At 41.9% G+C, this 23,740-nt stretch overlaps 2 protein-coding genes across 2 annotated transcripts in view; both read left to right on the forward strand.

Moving 5' to 3' along the window:
- CCDC80 (coiled-coil domain containing 80) overlaps positions 1–3,973 on the forward strand; it is a 39,474-nt gene extending 35,501 nt beyond the window's left edge. Inside the window, exon 8 of the mRNA XM_082220994.1 lies at positions 3,964–3,973. The gene's annotated coding sequence lies outside the window, so the exon portion shown is untranslated. The remainder of the gene's footprint in view (positions 1–3,963) is intronic.
- Positions 301–18,526, forward strand: ATG3 (autophagy related 3). The gene is made up of 12 exons (XM_082221050.1): positions 301–504; positions 3,197–3,238; positions 6,340–6,389; positions 7,303–7,373; positions 8,322–8,429; positions 8,722–8,771; positions 10,362–10,440; positions 12,586–12,620; positions 12,905–13,072; positions 14,229–14,356; positions 16,922–16,990; positions 18,230–18,526. Exons 1-12 carry the CDS (start codon positions 433–435, stop codon positions 18,309–18,311), a joined length of 954 nt encoding a protein of 317 aa, XP_082077176.1. The 5' UTR covers positions 301–432; the 3' UTR covers positions 18,312–18,526.
- The last annotated feature ends 5,214 nt before the right edge of the window (positions 18,527–23,740 follow it).

The raw sequence follows: 23,740 nt of genomic DNA on the forward strand, positions 1-23,740 counted from the left end.
CAATAAGGATTGAGGTGCTACCGACGTGTGTGACCTGACAAGGGGAAGAAATGAAGTCGTGCGACTCTTCATTTCCTATCTCTACGGGCGACTATCTCCGTCCGCAGCCGGGAGCCTTTTTCTTCCCCGCCCCCTCTTCGCGCAGGCGCAAGAGATACCTTTCAGGGCGCGGGACTCTGCGTCTGCCTCAGAACAGGAGGGAGGAGGGAGTGTGTTGAGCGAATCCCGCGTCCCGGGGCCCCCCTCACGTGACTCCCTCCTCCGACCCTCATTGGAGGCACCGGAGGGGAGGGGGCGGAGTCCTGGGTGGCGGCGATCGCCCGGAAGGGAGGCAGGAAGCGGGGCGAGCAGTTGGGCTGGCTTTGCGGTTCGGTGGCCGGCGGCGGCGGCGGCGAGAGGCGCCCACCTGGCCCCGCCCGCAGCACTGGCAGGATGCAGAGCGTCATTAACACGGTGAAGGGGAAGGCGCTGGAGGTGGCCGAGTACCTGACTCCGGTGCTGAAGGTGAGGCCCCTCCCTCAGCCCCGCAATGGAGTGCGCGGGGCAGCAGCCGGAGGGAAGGGCGGGGAGGGTCCCCCTTGTCAAGGCTCCTTCCCATGGGGGTGGGGGGGACCCCGCTTTTTCTCTCCCCCCCCGCCAAAATAGCATTTCTGTTGTTGAGAAACCCAGAAGCAGCCCTCAAATAGGCAACCAAGAGCCTTGTGCAGCCCTGAAGACTCGCGCGTTTTATTTATTTATAGTTTTACCTTGTAACTAAAAGGAGCCCCTGAAAGCTTTGTGCCAAAACGCCGACAACAAATCGGCAGTGCCAAGGCACCCTTTTCTGTTTCCCCTCACCACTCCCCCCCCCTCCCTGGAAAATGGCTACAGTGGAAGCAGGCACCCTCCTCTGTTATATCCCCCTCTTAAGAGGAATGGCCCTTTATGTGACCCATAAAACCGTGCAGGTTGCATGTTTACCCTGCAGGAGCTGTCAAAGGTGGCCTGTCCTCCTCTCTGAAGGTGGCGCGGCCTTGTTCTGTATGTCATGTGGTAACAGTGTGCTTACAGTGCACATTTTCTGTGCTGGTGGTGGGATGTTTTGCAATGGGTAACGGGTTATGTGTTTTGATGTGTTTCGCTGGCCTGTGAACAGGTATCCTGCAAAAGAACTGGTGCAGCACAAACTGAAATATGTTTGCTAAGTACAAAGGTCTTTCGTTACTGCTTCAGGTTTCTGAGGAATAAATGCACTCCAGAGCCATAAAGAATGCATGTTCCCCTGCTCTTACACAACACTATTATGACAGCTTCTTTGGATAAGTGGTGCTGCTGTGTTGCATTGATGCATGGAGAAGGAAGGATACTTCTATCTCGTTTAGAAGAGACACTGTCCTTGGAGAAAACAGTAGAATAAGCATAATTTATTCAGGAGCCACAGAAAGAATGGAAAAAATCCAGGTGGTGTGTGTATCTGGAGCCTAGAAGTTGTAACTTTTATGAATGGCTCTGCCCATAGTTGGCATTTTTAAAAGCAGATGTGGACTCAGTCCCCACAGCTCTCTGAATGATTGTCATTTTTTAACAGTTCTTCTTTAAACAGATGACAGATGGGAGTTTGTGATAATGTAGAACCAAGCAAATTAAAAGCTGAAAATATGTAAAGTTCAAACTGCATGTTACATTGAATGCATTACAAGCAGCTATGCTTCTGTTTACAGTCATACCTTGGGATAAATTTGCTTCAAGTTAAGTATTTTTGGGTTGTGCTCTGCGGCGACCCGGAATGGATCCCGTTCGCATCCCAAGGTACCACTGTATTCTTTACTTAATCATAGATGCTCACACTACTGTTATTGGAAGCACAGCAGATGGAGAATGGAATTTATCCCTTCCCTTCTTTGCTGTGACTCTGCTCCCAGAATGGACACCCTTCCTCAATGGCAAAAAGGAGCAGTAAAGACTCTTGGCACCAATGGGAACTTTTTTTAGGAACATTTGTAGCCATGTTGGGGGGCAGTTTTGTGGTGTTCACAGCTGGGGTGGGAGGGTATAAACCTCCATTTAATGTTTGCTGTGCTCCTATCCTCCACGGCTTGAGACTATACTCCTCCCATAAAAGCATGACAAAAATTATTTTTAAATGTAGATGCTTATTGCCACTAAGTGAGAGATAATACTGTTGGAGCTCAAACAATATGTAAACATATTCTGTAAGTACTTAAATCAGTATACCTAGATCTGTTTCAAAATATACAACAGTAGCTTGTTTACAAATCTACAAAAGTTACAAACATGTGCAGTATGTGTGTTTTAAGACTAAAAATATATGTATATAGAAATATGCTAGACCACTTTTAGGAACATAAGTTTAAGTATCCTAATTCAAAATTTGTCTTCATGAGCAGAAATGGAAATAACTCTGGCACCCTTGAGCTACGTATTACAGAATCCATCCTTTTTTTGCTCATCTAAAAGGTTCCATGGCTTCATCTGAATTTCCACTTTAGGATGTCCTAAAAATGAAGATAGAAAAATCCCAAAATTTTGTATTTGTGTGTTTCCTGATTGTATTCTTAAATATGGGCCAAATTTTATGCTTGCTGCAGATGATAGAGGGATTTAAAATGTGAATGGAAAGCAAGAGGTATAAGAAATGATCCTGGTCAAAGTTTGTAGTTATATAGCAGAGCAAAGTTTTTAGTGAATTTCTCATTCTACAGTAATCTTTGATTTTCCCCACCCCACCCCAATTCTGGGCATGTTTCCCAACCAGACTGCAAAACTTGTCAGTGTATGTTTTGTTAATTTGGGGCAGTACTCAATTAAACAGTTATCCTAGTGCAGTGACTTTTAGCTATGCAATGTACCACTCACTCCCCACGAGCCCCTAAATCTGCTCCAGAGGCTGGGGGAACTCTAGGGCAGATTTAGGTGGTGCATGGAGGGCACATGGGAAGAGGAGAGGGGAGGATGGGGAAGTTACATTGTATAGCTAAAAGTTGGTGTTTAGTTGAATACTGCCCGTTATGTCTTGCCTTTAAGGATCTCAGGGTAGTATACACAAGGATATATAACACTATCATCATTTTATGAGGTAGATTAGAAGCTTAGTAATATTGACTTGCCTGGCAGTATAGTTTGTCTTTATCCTGAGACCTTTACTTTCAAATCTAAAAAGACATCTTTTTATTTTTCTTCTTTGTTTTGACTGTAGGAATCAAAGTTTAAAGAAACTGGAGTTATCACTCCCGAAGAGGTATGTATACACTTGTCGGCTTGTTTTTCAAAGTAACTTTTTGAAAGTAGTAAAACAAGAAGTTCCTGTTGCAGAGTTTTCTAGTTCCTCTTAATGCAAACTACAATTGTGACAAAATGCCAGTATTTAGTCCATATTTTCTTGGAAAAGTCATTCACAATTGTGAACATACCAACCAGATCTCTGCACCCACTACAACTGAAATTGTATGTGCACACAACTGGATTTTTCTCTGTAAAAATGCATCGGGTTGGGCTGCAAAACAGATCCCTTTTCTAGCTATTCTAAAATGCACGGTATTTGTAAGCTGCCTTGAGGGGTGCTACAGACAAAAAGCTGAGATTTGTACACTTCTTAAATTAGTGCATCAGCTGTTCAAAAATGATTTTAAGAGGAAATGTGGAAATATTACAAAATTTGTAACTGCTTCCTCTTCCTGGGAGGTCTGCAACAGCAAACACAATAATATTTTCAAGTACTTGTTTAGCATCTATTTCAATCAGTATTTTCCTTGGCGTTCTTCTACTATGTTCTAGGGTTTTCTCAGTATATTGGTGCTCTTGTCTATGCATCTTTCCTTGTAAATGAGGGACATTGTGTTCCCCTCACTAGTCTAGCTGTGGACTGTGTCTAAATACCTGCATGTACCTTTCAATTTGGGCCGTGCTGTTATTTTATTTAAAGATTTATATGCTGCTTTTGAAACCAAACATTTTCACAAGCAGCTTACAATCAAGGTCCTAAAAACACTTTAATTCCAGTAGCTTCAAAAATTAAACTAAAATCAGTAGCATAAAGAGATCCCAAACTATTACTATCACCAAACAGCTTTACCATTGAAAATCCAGTCCACACACTATTTTACTTAAAGACAGATTGAGATTAAAATGTCTATCAGAGTTGTCTAAAAGCAAATGGGTAAGGAGCAAAATGAAACTTCTTAGGAGGGAGTTCTAAGATGTGGGACCTGAAAAGGCTCTACCTATTGTACCCACCAATCTAATATATTTTTAATGGGCGCCCTGCAAATATGTACTTGTATCTGATCTTATGGCAAACAATACTTCCAAGTACAGTGGTACCTTGGTAGTTGAACGGCTTGGCTTCCAAACAAATCAGCTCCTGGACACTGCAAACCCAGAAGTGAGTATTCCGGTTTGCGAACTGATTGAGTGCAGGAAGCTCCTGCAGCCAATCGGAAGCCGTGTCTTGGTTTTCGAACCATTTCGGGAGTTGAACGGACTCCCGGAAAGGATTAAATTCGAGAACCAAGGCATCACTGTAATCTGGTCCCAAACAGTTTACGGCTTTAAAGCTCAATATCAGAATCTTAAATTGGGCCCAGAAGTGAATTATCAAACAGACTTCAGATTACGCGATCTAGGTCTTAATATTTTACCTTGGGACACTAATTTGAAAGGTGCTTGCAAAGTAAGTGTGTAAGACTCGTGTAGCATGTGAAAGAAGGAGAAGACACAAGAGGTAGGGTTAAGAAAATAGGCATGCCCAAGATTCACGTGTCTGTTTTTGGCCCCTGCCTTCACATACCACAAAATGGATGAGGCAGAACTCATGTTTTTTTTACTAAAGCATGGTCAGTTGCAAATGTAGAAGAAAGTAATTGCTCATGACTGTGATCTAGAACATTTCCAATGATGTTACAAATAGCAGGAATACAGAAGTTTGCACTGAACTTAAGAGGTCTTCCCTGTTTTCTTTCCCCTTTTTAAAAAGGAAACTGATTCATCCAGTTTTGGCATAATATTTGTTTCTACTGTATTACAATTCTTATCAAAGGAACACCAGTACCTGAAGCTTATGGGAGATCTTGCAAACCTTTTTCCGCCACCCAAAATACAAACTTGTTCAGCAAAAAAAATAACTTCTAAAAATTGAATGCTAGCAATTAAGGCTAGATTTTTTGACCTTAATTCCTAAATGTCGATGGAGTGGCAGATTTTTACTGCAGAGGGATTCACTGATAATAATTTAATCTTTGATGGCAGTGCTTATGGGTTCTTTTTAATCTGTCTTCAAGTTATTATATGAAGCCACTGAATACTTACGTTCCATGCTTGGCTAACCAGCAAACTTGCATCAATATTATAATTTAGCTCCCTCTGCTTGCCTGATTTTTAGACTGGACCTTCGCTGCTTTGAACTTAACACACAGTGTGCATAACGGAAAACACATCCTAACAGTAACAAAATTCTCCCCTCTCCATCTTGTTATTTCAGCAAGATGTAAAGATATAGGGTTATATTGAGTGCTGCTGTTCTGTTAGCACAGAAGACTTCTGCTTGTGCAGTGCAACTTCCCACTCCTCCACTGTCATCCACACACCCTCAAAATCTGCTCCAAAGTGTTGAATGATTCCCCAAAACAGATTTGGGGAGCATGTAGGGGAGGAAGGGAAAGTCCTGCACTACTTGAGATACAACCTGAAGACTAGTTTGGAGATGGATCAGTTAACTATTGTGGTTAGCAAAGCATTTCTACTTCTCCTCTGTTCTGACAGTCCACTAGATTTTCCTAGTAGTTGTTTATTTAGTGCAGATATAAGTGGCTGTTGCTCACTGTCCCAAGAAGTTGACACTGCAATAAATATTTAATATATTAAAGATGGTTTTTCTGTCATTCTGTCTCTAGAGAGAGAAAAGAAAGAACCTTGCTTAGATGTGACTATTTGTGATGGTGATTATTTAGTGCATGGTTCTTTTCGGCTTTCATCACTATATTTTTGGAGCATGTCTTGTGGCTATATGCCTTTAAAATATTTAGTGTGTAAATGCCAGCTGTTGCACTTGGCTTGTGGATCATCCCATTAACAATCTATCCAGGAATCCCATTCCAGTTTGCAAGTTAATTGTGTGACAGTCCCATTCAGACAAAATATTTTCTTGTATATGCATCTGCAGAAATTGTTCAAGGAGCAATTGTCTCTGAATTGGGAAAGACAAATTACTGAGCTGGTATCAGTAGGATTTGATCTCACACTTACTCTGTACAGGTATAAGTCACGATGTTAAGGCTACTGAGGCTGGTGAAACTCTGTATATATCAGATATTTTTCAGCCTTCTTCTGTTTTGTGTTTGGCAGTTTGTGGCAGCAGGAGACCATTTAGTTCACCACTGTCCTACTTGGCAATGGTAAGTAAGATTCTACAGAAACCACCTCAAAAGAATACATAGGGATGGGTAGCACATTCACTGTCTGGTGATTGTGAATGTGCACGTATTTCCCACTGCGTGTGAGAGAGAAACTATACAAAGACGCCTAATTTGTATAATTCTTCCCTCCACCCCACCTACTTTTTTTGAGAGGGTGTTGCAGAATGGACTTGAGCATATGTGGCTTACTTCTCAGTTGTATACCATTACTTGAGTGTATCTGCTCTGAATTCCTTTGACTTCTGAACATAAAACATGGACACTTGAAATTGCTCAAGATATGTGTTGTATTTCTTATGAGCTTGTACTGACTTCATTTTCAATTTAGCTTTTAAGATTTATCAGGATACAAAGACAAATATTTAATATACCAAAAGAGGGGTTTTTTATGTATAGTTAGTGAAACATTAGCCGCACTTTAAAGGTTTTTTTTTAGGATTAGAAGAATGGTAGGATTGAAAAATGCCTATCTGTCTACAACTTGTAACAGGCTTTGAGCAGTTCCTTTGGTTTGAGCTCACAGAAGCCCCTAGTCTCCTTCCTGCAACAGATACAATAAGCTTGATGCATTGCATGTTGTAAAAGGGGAAGCAGAAGAAATCCAATTCTGAGAATGCTCTTATCATTTAACAGAAGTGGAAATGCAGACTGGGATTCCATGCACTAGGCAACTATGTCTGTCTTCCAAAGGGGAAAAATTACTTGGGTATTTTTTGTCTTTTCTTTGTCCTCCCTCCCCCCACCCCTTTCTGTGCCACAGGGCAAATAATCTTTGAAACTGGTCAGAGTGTTTTTGTTTCTGCTTTAGCAGAAACATGATTCGGTTGCATAAGAGCCAGAATTGGTCTCTGATTGTCCGCAGCTTTTCACAGCCTTACTTCATATTTTTAAGGGCTACAGGAGAAGAATTAAAGGTCAAGGCATATCTCCCAACAGACAAACAGTTCTTGGTCACTAGAAATGGTAAGTTTGGCACTAGTGCTGTGATTGTGACTGAATATGCACCAGCCACAGCCCTGCAGATGTATTTTTACTTTCATACTTGCTGTTGAACCAACTTTGATAGGCGTGCCCAGTTTTATATCTTGAGAGTCACTATGTGAACTTTTGAGATCCTTAGCTTCTTTATGTGCATGACATGGGTAAGCAAACTGTGCTTGTGGTATGGATTACTTGTATGAGTAATTTGGTGCTGTTCTGTAAACATCTTTATGCAATGCATAATGTAGTTCAGATGTGTTGGACTACAGCTCCATCATCCCTGACCATCAGGAGGGCACCACTATGGGGTAGGCTGGCTTGGGTGACTCGATTGGTGAGGGACATAGGACAGGCAGGTGTTCTTATCCCACAGCAACAGGTTAGACTAGAGGCCTGAACAATTATTTCAATATCTGCTTCTGTCTTGATCCAAAACAACAAAATTGAATGAAGCTGATAAACATGTACTTTATGCAAAACTGAGAGAACATTCAAATACTGTACCAGTTCTTTATGATTATGTCATACTTAGGAAACAGTATAATAGGGTTTTACCCCCCTTACAATACATATGCTGATCCTTAGGTCTTCTGCTTTTAAGCAGCAGTTCTCTATGTGATGCTGAATCAAATGCTTCAATAACATTCAGGAAGGCACTTGCCCTTAGTGCATATAAGTTTCAATTGACATCTGCACTGCTTGCTAAATGCTTTCAGTGTATTTTAGCTCCTAGGTAAGTTAGTGTCCTTTTCGTGCCTGGACACATTTGGATTCCCCAGAGCAGTAAGCTTCGCTTAAGACTAAACCCATGCTCCAAAAATGTGTGCTGAGATTTGTGAAGTGTATACATCAACCTCCAGTTCTGGAAACCCTGGGATAATTTATCTCCAGCTGATTTTGTGAATGAAGAGTGTTCGTTGTTTTTTGTAGTGCCATGCTATAAGCGATGTAAACAGATGGAGTATTCGGATGAACTGGAAGCCATTATAGAAGAAGATGATGGGGATGGAGGATGGGTGGACACATATCACAATGCAGGTATTGTATATTTCTCTTGTATATTAAACTTGTAAATGTCCTGCTTGCGGCCTCTATTCTCGTGTACTCTGAATAATGCTGTAGAACACATAAATGTCCAGACCTGGAGACCATCTTCAGATTTTAGTTTTCCTCACTGAATCTCGATCCTTAACCATTTGAAAAAGCAGCCATTGAAAATTATGAGTCGCAGTTGCCATCACCCAGGGTTTGGGGTGGGGAGCAGCTGTTTGTAGAATAAAAATATTAGCAGATTTCTCCCTAGTTCTGACTATATCTGTGCTCTCTACAGGCATTACAGGAGTGACAGAATCCATTAAGGAGATCACACTGGAGAGCAAGGTATTAAGTTGTGAATCTGTGGCTAATATGCTGATGGGTAATACAAAGTGAACCCAGGGCTTTTTTTCAGCCGGAAATTGCCAGAACCCAGTTCTGCCACCTGTCAATGGGCACCATTGCCATTCTAAGAGAACAAGGGAGGTGTTCACGGTGAGTTCCGGCACCTCTTTTTCTAGAAAAATAGCACTGAGTAAACCTAACAACTTGGTATGCTTGCTGGCATAACTGCTTTCCCCGAAGAAAAAATATTTTCCCTTTTATGTCTCCAGTGGATTGGAACAGTAGGTTAGATGCCTAATATGAATCACAGCAGTAAATCCACTGCATACCGCTGGATTGAGGGAGGCACTCTTCTGTAGAATATGCAAGCATATTCGTGAAAACAAATTCAGGAAAGTTTTTGAAGCCCACAGGTAACAGAGCCATGTTGGCTAATGTGAAGGTAGCCAGCCAGAGCAGTGCAGAGATTTAAAGCACATTTTTGTCCTTTTGTTTTGGCAGCTGGTTTAGATAGGAGAGCAGCTAATTTGTGGTTACATTGCAGCCCCCAAACTGCTGGTTACCTAGAGCAGGGATGGGACTCCTGTGGCTGTCCAAGTGTTTTTATTTATTTATTAAATTTCTATACCACCCTTTGTCTGAGAATCACAGGGTGGTTTAGAATATAAGGGCACAAACAAACATACATAGCATAGTAACAGACAAAAGCGACAAACCTTCCCTCCTTCAGTTTAAAAGGCCATAGATTGGCCTGGGAGAAGAGGAGAGGAATGTTTTCACCTGACACCAAAAGATATGTAATGAAGACGCCAGGCAAGCCTCCCTGGGGAAGGCATTTCACAAACGGGGAGCCACCACAGAAAAGGCCTGTTCTCACGTTGTCACTCTCTGGATATGTCATGAAGGAGGCATATGGACACAAGTTGCTGGCCTGCAACTGCCCTTATCCCTGACCATGGGCTGTGCTGGCTGGAGCTGGTGGGAATAGAGTCCCCAGGTTTCCCATCCTTGATGTAGACTGCTCAGGTGAGGGAATGGGTAGGTTTACCCTTGTTCCATCTTATCTAGAAATGGCTGGACTGAGTTGTGCTTATGCTTGGCAAAAGTGCTTCATTCTTACACAAAACATTTCTAATTTTTCCAAACGAGAAAATGTATTCAAGAGTGGTAAAGTTTGCATGCTTTGTGGTTGCTTTCTTCAGTTTTATCCCAGCCAGGGTGTGCAGTCTCTGATGCAGCATAGGAATGTGAGGTCACCACTTTTTAAAAGATACAGCATGCTTTGAGAGGGCTGTGCAATTTGAATTTTAATTGAAAAACTAGCTATAACTCGTTGTGTGGAATTTCTTTTAGAGCAGGGCTTTACTGCCATACAATATTTTCATATACCTTCATGATGATCAAGAAACAAGCTTTATTGACACATTTATTGGTACGTTTTTGTTTTGGTACCACAGCGAGTGGCCAGTTTGCAAGTTGGTAGAGTGATTCAGTCTCCCCATTCATGGAATTGCTGAGTGATCTCTTAAGTTTGATGCATGAATGCTCAGGAACACTGAAACGGTACATTGCTTTTTCTTGTCTTCAAAGGACAATACAAAGTTACCAGAGCGCTCAGGGTCTTGTGATGATGAAGATGATGATGAGGGAGAGGCAGCTGATATGGAAGGTAATGGCCACTCACTTGAAGGAATGCTTCACTAGATCATGTTGTTAGGTATGAAACAGAAGCAAAACAAGAATGTTGCCATCATTGCACTTTTGAGTCCATTTTGTGCACGGAATTCTTTCTGCAGAAGATTCCTTCCTGCCTAGCATTGCAAACTTCACTGCAGTTATTTAAATTCATGAAACAGTGGTGGAGGGGAATTGGTTGCTGCCAATGAATTCAAACTGTGACTCCAAAGATGATAAGCTAGGAAGAATTTTGTAAACATTAGGACCCAGTTGAGAAAGGAGAAAGTACTGGGGAAACTTTCTTAGTGGAGGTCTTAGAAGGTTAGATGAGTTTTTAATGGGATTCATCTGTATAGATTTAATTCTGAGGCAAGAGGTTTGATTGGGAGTTACTCATCACTTCCAGTGAGGTGTAAAGACTAGAGAAGGGGTTGGCAAGATTTACCTCTCCTGGGCCGGTTCACTTCAGCAGAGATCCCTCCATGGAGTGGATTTCACGTGAGTGCGCCCGCCCGCGATTTCCTGCGCCTGAGCACCCATGATTTCCGGCGTCTGTGCAGACGCAGTTTCCGGCGCCACAGAAGCGAGTCCCCGCACTGTGCCAGTTTAGTACAGCGCGCAGGGACTTGCCAGGCAGCTCAGATCGGGGGCGGCTTGTGGGCCAGTTAAACGACCCCTGTGGGCTGCTTGTGGCCCATGGGCCTTAGGTTGTTGACCCCTGGACTAGAGTATTGGACTCAAATGTAGGAAATCAGATTCAAATACCTGCACAGTTGTGAAGCTCTGTTACTTCATCACAGGGTTGTGGTGAAGTTAAAATGCCTCTTGGAACCCCTTGCAGGAAAGAGTTAAAGTACTTCCTTCATGAAGCAATAAATTTAAAAGTAATATAGTCAAGGAGTCACTGGAAGAAATTTGTGTTTCTACGTTGTGTTATGTAAGATGGAATGTAAGTGATACAAAACTAGCCCAAGATTATTTTTGTTTTGCTCCATACACATAGTCATCATTCTACTAGCCATCCTGAGTGTCTTGAGGAAAGGTGGGGTGCAAGTGTGAAAGACTGATAAGACATTCTTATTTTTAAATTTCTCTACCAGTAGTCTAACGAATCAATACGAGGAACTTAAAAGATGTAGTCTTAAATTACTATACAGTAATCCACAACTAGCCTGACAACTCAGTGGCATTCTGATGAGTAGGGCACAATACTTCCAAGGGATAGATTAGGTGAAAAGAAGGCAACCTAGTAGAAAGGATTATACCAAGGCAAATTAAAATAATGACAAGTTACACTGTAGTCTTAAGAGAGAGAAATGGCATGCCATTTGGGGAGCCCTCTGGAGCAGATTTTGGGGGCACATGAAGATGAGGGTGAAGTACCTTGAGCTTAAATCTGCTCACACAAATTTGGTTTCCACCTAATCTCTACTAATCACTTGTCTGTGGTCATTAACAAATATGGAAAAAAGATGCCAAGAGGACAGAATTGGCCCCTTTTAAGTTTTGGAACGCATAAGAAAAGTATATGCTCCTAAATATAAAAACTAATTCAGAAGTAATTGTAGGTGTACCACTAGGAAATAATATCAAATTCATAATCTTTATACAAAAAAGAATGGTAAAATTCCACCATAGAATATATTTATATTTACATTTACAGGGGGAGCTCTACCATAAAGCTGCTTGAACCATGAGTGGTTTTTCAACCACACTTTCCCTTCTTTTCCTTTTCTCAACTCTCTATAATTTGCTTGGGCTCCTCTATCTTAACCTACACGGCTCCTTTTCTTTCACCCTGATTTTGCTTGCCTCTTGGGCACTCTACCCAGCCCTCAGCCTGCCTGCTTTTTCCTACCACCCTAACACAGAGAATGTTTGTGACCATTCTGTGACAACACAGCAGCTTATCCCGTGGGTGGGGTGACAACTGGCTAACAACATAGCATGTGCACCTCAATATAATTTTATGTTTATATTGAGGAATGCATTCTTTGTTACAGTATACACTGCAAAGTGTATTTTTATAAACTTGATAACTTCATTCTTAATCTGCATCTTCCTTGAACACCCTGGACACACATAAATATTTAACAAAAGCAGTAAATAGTAACATGATCTTTTTATATCCTTTCAGATTATGAAGAGAGTGGGCTATTGGAGACAGATGATGTAAGTGCACTGTGTTCATTGGGCAGCAGCAATGTGTCCAGTAGCATATTCTTTTTAAAACTGCATGTGGACTTCATATGTATGTTTTCATTAAAAACTAACCACCAATTCAATGAAGAGAGTTTATACCACCACCTAATGCCTGCCAGAGTCAGTCACAACTGGACCTAATGGTCAGGGGTCCCTTTACCTTTACCTAATGCCTGTAGTCATTGAATTTGGTAGGGAGTGGGCAACAGCTGACATTTTAAAGCTATCAATTTATTTCTTAAAATCTTGAGCAGGCAACATTGGATACAAGAAAAATAGTGGAAGCTGCCAAGGCAAAAGCTGATGTTGGAGGAGGAGGAGGCGAAGAAGAAGATATCCTACAGACCAGGACGTATGACCTTTACATCACATATGACAAATACTACCAAACACCAAGGCTCTGGTTATTTGGTTATGATGAGGTACAACATTCTTTTTTCCTTATTTGAGTCTGTTCAGAGCTCAGTAGTGCAATAAAATTGGTAATAAGTTATGGCAAGGCGGCCTCAGACATACTGTGTCAAAGATCATGCAGCCTTCTGCAAACAAATGTAAACAACCTTTCTTTGGTGTCGCTCTTGCAATAAGCTTACTTTTGTGGTGCGCACTGGAAGTCAGCAAGAAAAGAACGGAACTTGTTTCTTGCACTCAGCTCCCTGTTGACCAAATACATTTTTTTTTTATTTTTGCAGTTCCAGTGGGCTTTGACTATATGTGATTTTGGCTGTAGACACAATCCGCAGAATGTAACCCCCACCTAAGTTGCAGGCTTACTGTATGAGGCTTGCAAAGCAAGTTCTGTTTTATGTTGTTGTTATTAATTTCATTTTTATACTGCTTTACTTTTTATGGGTGGGGGGGGGGAAATCAAATTAGTTAATGATGATGATAATTTTATTATTTGTACCCGCCTATCTGACTTGATTGCCCCGTCACACTGGATGGTTTCCAGCAGATATAAAAAGATAATAAAACACCAAACATTAAAACTTCCCTGTACAGGGTTGCCTTCAGATGTCTTCTACAAGTTGTATAATTATTTATCTCCTTGGCATATGATGGGAGGGCGTTCCACAGGGCAGGCACCACTACTGAGAAGGCCCTCTGCCTGGTTCAGTGTAACTTCTTGCTGTGAGGGAAGCACCAGAAGACCCTTGGAGCTGAACCTCACTGTCAGGCTGAACAATGAGGGTGGAGATGCTCTTTCAGGTATACAGGGCCAAGGTGGTTTAGGGCTTTAAAGGTCAGCAACAGCACTTTAAATTGTGCTCGGAAACATACGGGGAGCCAATGTAGATCCTTTAAGACCAGTGTTACATGGTCCCAGTGGCCACTCCAAGTCACCAGTCTGGCAGCTGCGTTCTGGATTAGTTATAGTTTCTGAGTCACCTTCAAAGGAAGCTCCACGCAGAGTATTCCAAACGGGAGATAACCAGAGCACACTAAAACAACACACTAAAACATCAAATAAAGCAATCCAGAATAAAACAATATTTGCTTGGCTGAAATTCTTTGTTTAATTACAGAGAAGGAATCTATGCAATTTGTCTTTACTTCTCTTTCTCTCTCTCACTTTAGCAACGACAGCCATTAACTGTAGACTATATGTATGAAGATATTAGTCAAGACCATGTCAAAAAGACTGTGACAATTGAAAACCATCCCCATCTTCCTCCGCCTCCAATGTGTTCAGTTCATCCGTGCAGGTATACCTCAGTCTGCATTCTAACAGCATATGAAAATATTCATGAAAAACGTTTTGGTGGATGAAATGTGTTTTGTATTCTGGCCACTTTTTAGCATCTTTGTATTCTTTATTGGTCTTAAACTCTGAAACCCTTTTCCCCAGCACTCAGTTCAAACTGCTCTCATTCTAATTTATTGGGTCTGTTACATAGTGCACAGTGTCATTTGAGCGGACTTCCACTCGTGCAATGGGAAGTCCTCTTCTTCCCTTTCCCCCTTCCCTGCAACTCTTGCCCATCCTGCATGTGTTCTTAAAGGCTCCCCCAATCTCTGGAGTAGATCTTGGGTGTTTTAGGGAGCTGCATGTAGACAGGAAATCTATTCTGCCAGTTGTGTCCTGCTAGTGGGTGGATACTGTTGGATTTTGCCCATTGGACTTTGATGGCCACTGTGAAGTCAGACTGCTGGGGTCTTGCCAACTAAAAGTAAATTTTCTGGTTTGTTTCCACTTTTCAAACTCTCCAGAAGGTGTCAGGCAATCATCCTGGAAATGAGAACAGTTGTCATGCTTCAAGCTGCAATCTCAGGCTCTGCTACTTGGGTTTCTTTGTTTTATTTAAAAAAAAATCTTTTCAGGCTGTCTGTTTACACAAAACGTCACACTTTGCTGTATGGACAGAACATGCATTTGTCTTCACTCTAAAGCCCTAATCTTCTTGTTGAACTCTTGAAATACACCTGCTTAAGGTGTTGAAGTTAAATGTTCTGCTTAGGCTGTTTACTTCCATCATTTTGTTTTTGCAGTTTAAAAGGGTGGGTAGATTCTGTGATTCTCCTTCATTTTAATAACAGGAGCATGCTAACTTTTAAAACTCATTTTAAAAGTCCAGTTCTGTGTTCTGCCAGAACAGGTAAAGACCTTTTGCCCTTACTCTGGCAAAGTCCCTTTGACTTTGTAGTCAAAAGGACAGTTTAGCATCTCTGGCAAAAGAGACTGAACAATGCTGAATGGAAATCTCTGGGAATAACAGCATGACTGATTTTTAAAAATAAACTCTTACTGGGCACAAGTAGCTCAAGTCCTTTTCTGTCAGCAAACAGGAGTGGGGGCTATATTGCTGTTAATATTCCTGTACTGAGAAGTTTGGACCCCTTAAGTCTGGAAAAGGAAGTCGAAATGTAGTGCAAACTCTGTTGTCCAACTGTTCTGCCATTTTGGCCACTTCAAGGTCTGTGTTTGACCAAGTTGAACTGAAGGAGTTGAAAACAATATCTCCTGAGATTAGCATGCTAAGGGCTTTCCTCTACCTTATTATTAAATGCACATAAAATAGCAAGTCTATCATGTACAACAGACTTATTGTATTAAGCCTGATAACAAGCCACTGGTGTTAATGGGCAACGGGAGCCCAGTAAGAATGCAAGAATAATATGAAACCAATGTTTGCTCAGAGTTTCCCAATATTGTGTTACGCTGAGCTTTATTTTGCTCATTCTGCTGCACAACATCTGTTCTCAAAAATGTGGCAATCATTTCCTTAGTAGGATTCATGATGAACTCACTAAGATGGTTAATAGACTGGCACAGTTTTCACTTCCGCAACTTGAAGTAAAATCTGGTGTCCCTTGAGTTCTTGTGCTGTTGGCGGAATCCTTTTTTTCCATTTCCATTTCCATTTTCTGAATTGTTTAAAAACAGCAGTTTTCCATCCACGTTGTTTAGCTTTCTTAAAGTATTTCATTAGTTAATTAACATGCAAAGTTGTGTTCAGCATCAGCATTCTCCCAAGTTTTCAGCATGTTATTTTGGAAAAGACTTCCAATAGTTATTGGCTCTGATGGTGTTGGGCTGCTTGTCCTGCTCTCATCACTGTCTTCCTTTTACTTTTCCAGCTTCAGCAGTTGTGTGAGGGTATGTTACGGGAAAGAGTTACTGGGAATTGGTTGTAAAATACTCACCACTTGGGACTGTGCTGAGTGCTTAATGAGGTTCATCGCAAAGGCTGCAACCCTAGTTAATGCAGTACTGCTGTTTCCTTGTTGTGATTCTGTTGGAAACGAAGTCCTTGAATAGGGTGATTGCGATAGATGGTGGAAGAAATACTGGTTTGAGTAATGTTTTAAGCAACCGTTAAATACTATACTACCTCCAGGTAGTGATGTCTGCTTTGGATGCCTATGTGTTAACTCTGTGTTAGAAGGCCTATCCATTAGCTGTGTCCAGTAGCATTCAATCCCTGATAACCTCCCTGGTCTTGTTCAGTCTGCATTGGATTGAGAGGAAGTTGTAATACCAGCCTTGTTGGCATACAGTTCTCCCGTGCTGCCACATTATCTCTGCCAGTCCCACTAATAACAATGATAAAATAGGAGTAGAGTGAATACTAGTGCAGACCTGCCTTGCTGTTGCCCAAGCAGTAACCAGAGATGGCTTGAAGTAGCTATTTAAACTTTATTTTTCAATTCTCATTGCTTGCTTCTGCCACCAAGAACTATCTTGCATGCAAACTATAATCAAATAACTTACTGTATTATACAATAATGCAATATATGTATATTTCAAGATATTCCCCATTTGCTTTCAGACATGCGGAAGTGATGAAGAAAATCATTGAAACTGTGGCAGAAGGTGGGGGAGAACTTGGAGTTCATATGTATCCTTTTATCTATCTGCCAAAAATAGGTGTGTGTGTTTGTTTTTTAGAAAAGGGCTCTGCACTGATTCCTTGTCTGTTTTTCAGAGTGTATTCTCCCACTTTCCCCTCAAGCGCATGTTCAAGTTTCAGGGGGCGCTGCTACACTCAGCTGTGCTAAGGGACTCAGAGTGACTGCCTTATAAGAATGGGTGTGACTATCACTAGGTGATGTGAATAGAAAAGATTCTTATAATTAATCCATGGGTCACACATGGCTAAGCCTAAAAACGAGTGGTATCCATGGAAGTAGTTCTATTAGTGCAAGGACGTATGGCTGTGCAGTGGAACATCTCCTCTACCTACTCCCTTCTCTTCTGTGTTCCCCCTGAATCTGTTCTGGGGGTTCACCCATATTTGGGGACGGCACATAGGGTGTGGAGAGGCAGGAGAAGTTCTGTTGCACCTCCAGAAGTGTAATTTGTTGGATACCATCCAATGTAATTTTCCTTAATGCAGTGTTATTGGTGATATCCATCTAAGTTAGAGAGTATGAATGATAAAACTGATCAATTAATACTAGCTATAATGGCTACTTTCTACCACAATGGTTGGAGCTTGTATGTCTCTGAATACTCATCACTGGTGAGCACGAGTGGGAAGAGTACCATTGTACAATGGTACCTTGGGTTACAGATGCTTCAGGTTACAGACTCTGCTAACCCAGAAATAGTACCTCGGGTTAAGAACTTTGCTTCAGGATGAGAACAGAAATCGTGCGGCAGCGGGAGGCCCCATTAACTAAAGTGGTATCTCAGGTTAAGAACAGTTTCAGGTTAAGAACAGATCTCCAGAACAAATTAAGTTCTTAACCCGAGGTACCACTGTACTTGTATACTGCATACAGGCTTCCCATAGACACCTGTTTGGCCACTGGATAGATGCTTGACCTGATCCAGTAGATTACTTAAGTCCATTGTTCCCAATGGGCCTAGTTTGCCTAGGCAGCAATAACTATAATAAAAACTAATTGTTCAGTCGTCTTTATGCATGTGGGAGGCACTCTCTGGCCATTAAAACTGTTCCACTAGACTAGACTGGTAGCCTTATCTATCTTTTTCCAAAGAGGTACATTGGTCCTTGACTATTGAGGAAGGTTGAATTGTTTAAACTTGTGGTTTTTACTTTGCTGCTTTGGGGTTAAAAACTTGCTTCTCCTTGTGGAACTACTGGGTTGATTTTCCTTAATTAAATATTCAGGTACCTTCTAATTTTTTTGAAATTTGTACAAGCAGTCATTCCGACAATAGAATATGACTACACGAGGCACTTTACGATGTAATTAGGGGAAAGAATGTTTATGCTAATTATTGATTCTAATTTTTAAAAAGAATAACCCATACCTGTGACTGACTTGTTTATCCACCATGGTATACAATTTCTGTAATGTACCACTTCTATCAAGTTTATGCATCAAAATAAAATTCCACTACCAGCCTTACTTTTTAATAAAGACCTTTATGTGTAAAAATAAATAATAAAACACTTTTTTTTTCATTCCTGTGCTGTGGGTACATAGAGGGTTTTTCTTTTTCTTTTTCTTTGACATATAGTACTGCGAAGACTGGGGAAAAGAAAGAAAAGAAAAGCTCAAACCAAGATCCCAATTCATGTTTGTTTTTAATAAAAATTCTGAGAATTTTTTAATGTAAAATTTTAGCAAGACATGAAGTGGAAAATAATGTGTGATTTCTGACTAGTGGCATTTCAGAATAAATTGACCAAGTCGCTTAGGTAGATCTTAATACACACACCTTAAGGCACACCTGATTTTCCAAGTGCACATTAGTCTAGGTCCCTATTTGACGCTAGAAACCCAGCTCCTCTCATGCTCCTTTGAACATCAGATGGGAATGAAAGCATGACTGGGTGTGAAGACTAGGAAAAGATGTGGCATCACTTTTTTTCAGTTTAATGCTAATATACTGAAGAAAAGCATGTGCAGCTAGTGAAAGTTGCATCCAGAACTATACCTGGCATGTGCTTTTCTATCTGGAATACTAAATTTCTGTCTGCAAAGATAGTACTCAAACCTTGTTTTCAGAAGTTTCAGCTTACCTTGCACCAATCTCCTTAATGACATGGTTGCCTTCCCTTTTTATGTCACCTGTACATGAATGCCCTCTTACGCAGTAAAGATATAGATACCTTTCCCCCACTTTCCACACTGCGTGTTCTTTTAACTAGGAAGTTGTTGGGTTGAAAATGAACGACAGACGAGCAGGTAGGTGTCATACGGGAGGCGTCTCTGGAGCAAGCCCCAGAGAGTCCCTCTTATTGAATATTACTGCGTTTGCCACGTGTGTGCTTGTTGCTGATTGGTTAACATAAGTACAAAGCAAGGGTTGCATATAAGACATTAATTATTGCATATAAGACATTAATCATAGACAGGTTAAAGGTTTGGAAAAGGAACGCGGAGTTTACACAGGCATGGTTTCGGACTGCCCGTACCAGAGTGGTACGAAAAAGGAATGTACAAGGAGGGGTAAGTACAGATTGATATGGTGTGAACTCAAGGTGAACAGGACGTACCAGGGTGATGATGGAATGTCTTAGCATCAGCACGGTTTGTGCAGCGTGAGCAAAACAAAGCTTAGAAGCAAGACTTCCCATCATGCCACAGTTCTGTGCAGAAGCAATGCTTTCCTTCAGGAAGTGAGATCAGAAATGTCCAGTGTCAAGGAGGATTCAAGGAAATTGGCCTCTTCTTGCTACCGTTGCAGTTGGAAGGAATAGGAAGCAGCTGTCTTCCACCCAGCAGTCAACTTGCATCAACCGAAAAAATGTTCTCAATAAGTGAAAATAATACAGCTTTTTGCATACCTTCTGATGGGATGGTGGGAGAACCTTATTGGCTCCATTTCTACCATGGAAGAAAAATAAGATTCATAAAAATAGAATGTGGAAACTACAACATATAGTTCAGTTAAAACCTATTCTATTCTTCTATGGATGTTGGCAAATGCATTTCCCTATCATGGCCAACATTTTTACATAGGAGTTGTGAATTTAAGATTTACCGTATTTTTTGCTCTATAAGACTCACTTTTTCCCTCCTAAAAAGTAGGGGAAAATGTGTGTGCGTCTTATGGAGCGAATGCAGGCTGTGCAGCTATCCCAGAAGCCAGAACAGCAAGAGGGATTGCTGGTTTCGCTGCGCAGCGATCCCTCTTGCTGTTCTGGCTTCTGGGATTCAGAATATTTTTCTTCTTCTTTTCCTCCTCCAAGAACTATGGTCTGGTGCGTCTTATAGAGCGAAAAATACGGTAAATCTGACGTTCCATCCACTAAATTTCTGCTGCAAAAAAGTAACACTGTTCAACTTACGTTTCAGATAACTTCATGTTTCCCGAAGTATCTTAAACAGTGCTCACTTTAGACTGTAAATGCTTACAAGCTGCTTCTAATCTGTTTTTGAGCATTTTAATAATCTCTTTTACAGCAATAACAGTGGGAACGGAAATGCATGTTTTTTAATGCAACCTTTTGCAAGTCAAATGGAAATATAACACAACCCAAAGATTTGGACAGGTTCTTTTGTGTTCTGGACATGGCGCGGGGGTAAGGGTGAAATCTGCAGATCACGACCCATCATTCTGTTCATTATACTGCTATTACATAGGTAAAATCACGTGCCCCTTCCCTTTTCTAGCAACAGCTTGTGTTCCAAAACTCTGCTTTCTTAAACTGCATCATGTGTTTTAATTGCCTCTCCCACTTCAGGGAAAAACAACTATTTTACAGGTTCCTATGGCACTAATCTCATTATTGTAATTCAGAAGTTATAAAACGATAGCAAAACCCAGAGGTACCGTAAACATGGCTTCTTTTTCTGTGACGTAGAAAATGATAGCAGTGATTGGTTTGCTGTCCCCAGTTCAGAATCCTCTGGAGGCAACCTGCCAAGTCCCAGTCTCCCACGTGCATTCCCCCAAAAGGACCTGATTGTTTGCTGCTGGTAAATATTAACTTCCCTCTGTTTGCGAACTAGGGAGAAGAAATAAAATAACACTTCTGTGCTCACTGCATACATGGTCTGGAGTTATATTCTGGGCACCATTTGAAAAGCATTGCATGGCTGTCTTTTCCATTTTGAAGCTGACCTCAGAGCAAGAAAGAGCAAGGTGTTTCATCTAGTAATGTTTACCCTGGCTACGACGTTAAAAGCCCTGTTGTCACAAATATGTGCCCAGGCTAGTTCCAACGGCACTTGAGAATTTAGATATCTAAAAACTGATACTCTGGATCAGTGTTTCCCAACCTTTTTTATAATTTATAAAGGTAAAGGTAAAGGTACCCCTGCCCGAACGGGCCAGTCTTGACAGACTGTGGGGTTTGTGCGCCCATCTCACATTTATTGGCCGGGGGCCAGCGCTGTCCGGGGACACTTCCGGGTCACGTGGCCAGCGTGACATCGCTGCTCTGGCGAGCCAGAGCCGCACACGGAACGCCGTTTACCTTCCCGCTGGTAAGCGGTACCTATTTATCTACTTGCACCCGGGGGTGCTTTCGAACTGCTAGGTGGGCAGGTGCTGGGACCGAACAGCGGGAGCGCACCCCGCCGCGGGGATTCGAACCGCCGACCTTTCGATCGGCAAGCCCTAGGCGTTGAGGCTTTAGCCCACAGCGCCACCCGCGTCCCCTTTTTATAATTTATACAAAATACAATTACATAAAATGATAGGAACATAATGAAATATTGTTGAGGCAGAAAAAAACATAGAATCATAGAGCTGGAAGGGACCCTAAGGGTCATCTAGTCCAACCCCCTGCAATGTAGGGAACTCAGCTAAAGCATCCATGACAGATGGCCATCCAACCTCTGCTTAGAAACCTCCAAGGAAGGAGAGTCCAGAACCTCCAGGGGAATATCCATCTTCCATTTATTATAAAAAGTAAGCAACACTTATTTGACCCCAGTTATTTGACACAGAGTGGGAAACCTACAGATACAGTCCAAAAGGCACACAGGGAGTTCTGTGTATATAGGAGAATTTTAAAAAGCAAGTCCTCACTGACCTGGTGCAAAAAGATCTTGACATGCAGAGGAACCCTGGCTGCCTAGATAAAACACCATAGCCACACACCGTTATGTGGGAGTAAGGCCCACTGATACCAGTTTCCCAATGTTTGGCTCCCAATGTCTCAAGTCAGCAGGAGTTTTAAATCACTACATTTAGTACACTAGATGTTGGTGTTCGGACAGAATACAAGCTGATAAGACAAGTTTTCAAGTTGTGTTATTCCACCTACAAAATAGTGTAAGTTGCCTCATAGATTTAACACTATAAAGTTCAGCAACTCTGGGCTGGATTAGTGGCCCAATGGGCTCTGGGCTCTGAGCTCCAATATATCCAATTGTGTGTGTGGTTTCCTGCCCTTTAATACAGGTGGGCTTAATAATTATTAATAATGTTTTATTTCATAATTTTATTATTAATACCCCACCTGTCTGGCTGGGTTTCCCCAGCCACTCTGGGCGGCTTCCAGAACATATAAAAACATAATAAAAGTCAAACTCCCCGATACAGGGCTGCCTTCAGATTGTTCTTTATCTCCTAGACACCTGATGGGAGGGTATTCCACAGGGAGGACACCACTACTGAGAAGGTCCTCTGCCTGTTTAAAGCTCCCATCATTGCTGGCTGGTGCAGAAGGGAATTGTAGTTCCCAAATCTGGAGGGTTCCATATTAGCTACCACAGGGTTAGAGTGGGAGACTGGGGTTGGGGAGCCCCAAGTTCAAACCTTGCTTAGCCATGAAGCTTGTGGGTTGGATGACCTTATGCCCATCGATTCAGCCTGGTTTACTCCATAGATTTGTTGTGAGGAGAAAATGAGGGAACAACCAGGCATGTTGCCTTGAGCTCTTTGAAGAAAGAGTCAGATACTCGTGTTCCACAGGCCCCTACTGTTCTAGCAGGCCCTTGACTACTAACTGGTTGTTGTGACAGGGTCTTCTGAGGGTTACTTATTCATTTTCTGGAAAAATATTTATCGTGGGTTTATAGTTTTATCTGCTTTCATTTATGTTGTGAGCTGCCTTGGGTCCTGCACCAGAGAAAGGCGGGATATACCGTATTTTTCACTCTATAGGACGCACCTGACCATAAGACACCTGGTTTTAGAGGCTGAAGGGGCGCTGTGCAGAGAGGGAAAGCTGTGCAGCGCCTCTCCAGCGATGCAAAGCCAGGAGAGCAAGAGGGATCGGTGCGCGTCCCGCTGCGCTCCGGAGGCTTCGCGTTGCTTTCGCTGAAGCCATGGAGCCTGCATTTGCTCCATAAGACGCACACACATTTCCCCTTAATTTTTGGAGGGGAAAAGGTGCGTCTTATAGAGCGAAAAATACGGTAAACAGAACCATGGAATTAGTATTTATGTAGTGAAATGGCGTTCTCGCCTTCAGACCACAGTTTTAAGTAGTGCTCTTCCCTCCTCCCCAAATGGCCAACCTTGGGCTACTATTGGCCAAAGCTTTCCAAGGTGTTCTCCACATGACTGGATAGCCTGCTATCATGTCCTGAATCTCTTGCTACCACCCCAATATACTCCTGCCCTAGTGGGCAACAGCACAAATAAACCGCATGCTCCTCCGTGTGGCGTGGAATCTGCTTCCTTGCAATTTGTCCCTTGGAGGAGAAGGTGCTTGTGGAGGAGGAAGAGGGGAAGAACAAGGCAAATTCAGCAGCTGCTTATCTCGACTACAATC

This window comes from Podarcis vaucheri (genome assembly GCF_965113315.1).
Source record: "Podarcis vaucheri genome assembly, chromosome: 4".
Taxonomy (NCBI): domain Eukaryota; kingdom Metazoa; phylum Chordata; class Lepidosauria; order Squamata; family Lacertidae; genus Podarcis; species Podarcis vaucheri.

Coding starts and splice junctions, on each gene's coding strand:
- ATG3 (XM_082221050.1), top strand. CDS start 433: ATGCAGAGCGTCATTAACACGGTGAAGGGGAAGGCGCTGGAGGTGGCC. Junction 8,772..10,361: donor AGATCACACTGGAGAGCAAG/GTATTAAGTTGT, acceptor TTGTCTTCAAAG/GACAATACAAAGTTACCAGA. Junction 16,991..18,229: donor GGAGAACTTGGAGTTCATAT/GTATCCTTTTAT, acceptor TTAAATATTCAG/GTACCTTCTAATTTTTTTGA.